The 4,567-nt window shown below is 37.3% G+C and overlaps 1 protein-coding gene across 1 annotated transcript in view; it reads right to left on the bottom strand.

Annotated features, from left to right (window-relative positions):
* The window catches only part of PCYB_141220 (RNA helicase), a gene marked incomplete at its 5' end in the record, with an annotated part of 3,866 nt that extends 854 nt beyond the window's left edge, over window positions 1-3,012 (bottom strand). Inside the window, 2 exons of the mRNA XM_004224593.1 lie at window positions 54-964; window positions 1,110-3,012. Of these exons, the coding sequence (XP_004224641.1) occupies window positions 1,110-3,011 (1,902 nt within the window). The remainder of the gene's footprint in view (window positions 1-53; window positions 965-1,109) is intronic.
* Window positions 3,013-4,567: the final 1,555 nt, after the last annotated feature.

The following is a 4,567-nucleotide window of genomic DNA, read 5'->3' as shown; positions in this document are numbered from 1 at the left end:
TTGGCCACTCCTGAGCACTATGCAAACTGTAGGGGATGGTGGTGGTGACTTACCTATTTTTATACATGAGCGAAGACGAATTGATATATATTGGTGTGTTCATGTTTTGGGAGAAGTAAGCCTTCTTGTTATTAAAATTTAAATTGGAGTTTCTCGTATACTCGTTATGTATTAAGTCGGAGCGAATGGCTAAGTGATCTATAAATCCCTGGATGACTGCATAGTGAATTATTTTTTTGGATAAATCTGATGTGTTTTTTTCCAAAAGATCAAAATTAATATTTTTGTTAAATTTGTAATTTATTATTTTTATTAAATGGTTGGACAATTTGAGTAGTTCTTCCATTTTTTTCTTGTCCAAGTGCATGCTACAACAGAAATGATTTTTGTCCTTTGAAAAATAAAAGGAGGTACACACGTTCATGTAAAAGTCAATGTCGTTATCGAATCTTAATTTAAAATTATCAAGAGTGTTATCCTTTTTATCGCTGTTTGGGGAATTTCCTTCTGATGAATTGCTCTCGTCGGTGGGTACATCACCAGAGGAACAACTATTCACATCACTTTGATTTTCATTTTCGTCGTTCTTTTTAAAAATTAAGCTTGCTAAATTGTAGTTACGTCTGCTGAGGGTGTCATTAGCATTCGTTTGGCTACTACTCTTCGCTCTGTTTCCATTCATGAGGGTTTTCCTTTTTTTTCCTCCTTTGCCGTACTTCGCCTTGAGCTTGTAGTCGTACGAAAAAATGGACTCCAAATATAAACACGAGACTAGGAGACAGGCTAACGGGATTGAACTGGTGTGATTAATCGCTAACGATTTTAGGCAAACGTCAGTTAAAATTTTAGCATATCTTGTGCTTATCGGTAGGGACAGGACGAAACTACCAGTAGTGGTAATTCCGCTTTTATGCTTCGGGTTAAACATGTTTATATGATTTTCGATACTTTTTTTTGAGGCCATTTTATCACTTAAGGTTTTAAAGAGGAACTGAACATCTTGGTACCCAAAATAGACACAGTTAAGATAAATTAATCTTTTTTGTGCCTCCTGAAATTTACATTTTTCTGGCTTATTAATAAAGGGGAAATGTTCTACATTTTTTATTTTAAAACTTAGCAGAAATTAGGGAGTCAAGGGGGTAGTTCAAAATTGGGAAATCATTATCGTTTTTGAAAAAATAGTTGTAATAATTTGATGAATATAATTTGTACACATGTCCCTTTTCTGTTTCTATTTTCTTTTTATTTTTTTTATTTTTTTTTAATAAATGTAAGATTCGACCTGCTCTTCCTTTTCTTTGGATTGAAGAACTTTTACTTATGTTATCAATAACGTAGTAGGAATAATCGTTCAATGTTGAGTAAATTTTTCTCTTTTCCTTTCCGCAGTCCACTACGTAGCGAATGTTTGGCAGGGTGATAGACGTCTCTGCTATGTTTGTGCTTATAATGCAGACTCGCTCATCATCCCTAGGGTCGTTAAATAAACTTAGTTGTTCCTGCATGTGCATATTTGCAAAGAGCTTAAAAACTTTTAGTCTGCCTGACCCGTCGCTTCCCTTCCAAATACTTGATTCTTGTTTGTTCTTTTGTTTTTTCCCTTCTCCGTTGACTGTGCGTTCGTTGGGCTGTCCTTCCGTTTGTTCATCACCCGGTTGGTTGTCCGGCGTGTGTTCACTACAAGATTGGCTATCCTCCGACAGTTCATTCCCATTTTCGACATCTTCACCATAATGATCATCCCCCTTGGTATGTCCTTCCGAAGGGGGGCCTCCTTCGCCAACCTCACCTTCTTCAGTCTGACTGCTCCCACAGCAGGGGGGGGCGTCATTCCCGTTCTCCGTTTTTCCCAAGCCGTTTGATTCTGCGTTGTTGTCCTTTTGGTTCGCTTCTGCACTGCTGGGATTATTCAATAAACTGTAATTTTCTTCATATCCATCGGCATCATTTTCACATTGCTCCGTAAGGTCAGATGCGCTTACCGACAGGGCGCTGTGCAAAGGAGCATCCTCGTCGTCACTGTCGGATGCTTCAAATATAATTCGCTTTTCTTTATTTTCATCCGTTGACCTGAAAAAAAAACTGCAATTATTATCATTCGCGTTTTTTTCGTCCTCACTTAGGTCAAAAGAATTTATATTTTCGTTCTGCGTTTTTTTCGCTTCCTCATTAGTATGTTCAAGTGTATGTATTTTTTTTTCATCTCCTACTTGTGTGTTTTTTTCGGACATTTTCAAATTGTTGAGTAAATTATATAAACGATAAATTTCTTCCTGGCTTGTTAAGAACACTAGTATGCTACCAGGTGGTAGCCTTTTATGAATCTGTATAACTTTTTTTTTCGCTTCTTCAATATAGTTTTGAGGCGTGTAGGAGAGGAAGTGATCTACCACGGGGACTTTTTCCGTTGGAATGTTGATGGAGGTATAATTTGTAAAAATTTTATTTTCAAAAAAGTGGGTATCATTAATAGTTGCAGACATAATGATGACTTTAATTGGAATGACATTCGATTTGTATGCGAAATAATTGTTTTTTCTAATTTTGCAGATGATTGACAGGAGGCCTAAAATTAAATCCATGTTTATGCTTCTCTCATGGGCTTCGTCTAGGATAATAACAGCATATTTTGACAAAATAAAGTCGTTCATAATTTCTCTTAGCAGTATACCTTCCGTCATAACTTTTATTTTACTGTTTTTTAAAAAATGCGATTTTTCGAATCTTATTTGATACCCAGCTACATCTTCAATGTTTAGTTCTTCGTTTAACCTATTCGAAATGCTTCTTACAGCTATTTTTCTCGGTTCTGTCACGCCGATGAGGTAATTATCTGTGCAGAACCCGTGCTCATAAACAAACTGAGGAATTTGTGTAGATTTTCCGCATCCCGTGTCTCCACTTATAAACACAACATCGTAATTTAGGATCGCTTCGATAATTTCTTGTTCGTACCCCAGGACGGGCAGCGCCTGTCTCATTTTCTCTATGTTGTCCTTTCGATTTATACTGACTCTTTGGTAGACGATTTTTCTTTTCTCTCCTTCCGGTTGGGCATTTCCCTCGCCACGGTGTTTCGCGCGATCCGGTGTGTCACCATCATGGGAGGCGTCACCGGGATGTTCACCATCAGAGGAGGCGTCACCGGGATGCTCACCATCAGGGGAGGAGTCACCGGGTTGCTCACCATCAGGGGAGGAGTCACCGGGATGCTCACCTTCAGGATTGTCATCATCAAGATGGTCATTTTCAGTAAGGTCACTCCCAGTGCTAAGCACATGCTTGCACTTAGTTTCCCCTACGCATTCGCTGCAATTTTTTCCATTTTTTGCTAAGCAGCCGTTTGTTACTAGCTCAGCGTTAGTATCATCTCCTTCACTGGGGATCAGATCACCCTTCTGATTTACATCAACATGATGGTGCACCTCTTTTGACACTTTGAGCTTCTTTCCCTCTGCACCATGTTGAGAAGTGGCAAATTCTTGGTTTCTTTTTTTGCTTTCCAAAAATTTTTTTTTCTAGCTTGTTTTTTATAACCTTCAAATTATTTGGCAAATCGATCTTCATTTCTTCATACGTCTGAAACAGTTTTTCTAGATTTTCCTGATTTGGGCTCTTTTTCTTTGTGTCAAATTGAATGATGAAATTTCGCTGGTTAGTGTTTAACCTGTACTGTTCTATATTTTTGAACAACTTTTCCTTTTCCGCTTCTTTGTCCTGCTTTTGTTTGTACTTTAGCTTTTTCATCAGTTTTTTCTTCGACACATTTTCCATAGAACAGAGTTGTTTGTATTTTTTGTTTATCCTTTCGATTTCTTTTCTACGTGATTTATTTTCTTCTGTTCCTGTTTCGTCTGGCTCATGTGAATGGTCATTTGGATTTTTTATTCGATCTGTGTTGGCACTTTGGGGGGCTTCCTCTTGAGAGTTTACATTGTGAGATTTCACATTTTGGTCATTTTTCCCCTTCTGGAGAGCTTCCTTTGGTTCGTCTGTCCAATTCAGAGTAGTGGCGGGACAGTCCCTTAGCAGCTCATTTTTTAGACCATTTAGCGAAGGCACGTTACTTTTTGTGATTATTTTTTTTACTCTTTTTAAATGTTTTTCTCTTTTTTTCCTAGTTCTTTCTTCGTATTCTAGTTTTTTTTTTTCCTTGTTCGTTAATTTTTTTTTTTGCGAAAGTACGGTTGACGTCGTTTCGTCGTCATGTTCCAAGTTTTCTTCTGTTGTACGATTATTATCAGATCCAAAATTACTAATCATTTTGTCATTTTGAAGAATTAAAAAAGGGGATAAAGGGAACGTTGGCAATGTAGAAGTGGTAATCAATCGCACAAGGCTTTCAAAAAAGGCAAATGTCGGGAAAGTTGGTTCACTTGCACAGAAAATTGACAAACTGTATGTTTTACATATGCGCAGGTTGGGTTTTAAGTGGGGCTATTTTTGTATTAGCTTATTTATATGAACTTTGAAATTACATCCATGTTTGTAATATGACGTACAGAGGGGGAAAAAAATGAAACAGAATTAAATAAGCTGCACTACTACATCTCTTCTTTATATA

This window comes from Plasmodium cynomolgi, chromosome 14, assembly GCF_000321355.1.
Source record: "Plasmodium cynomolgi strain B DNA, chromosome 14, whole genome shotgun sequence".
NCBI classification, from domain to species: domain Eukaryota; phylum Apicomplexa; class Aconoidasida; order Haemosporida; family Plasmodiidae; genus Plasmodium; species Plasmodium cynomolgi.
The sequence above is the reverse complement of the archived record's forward strand: the minus strand, read 5'-3'. Positions and strand labels throughout refer to the sequence as shown.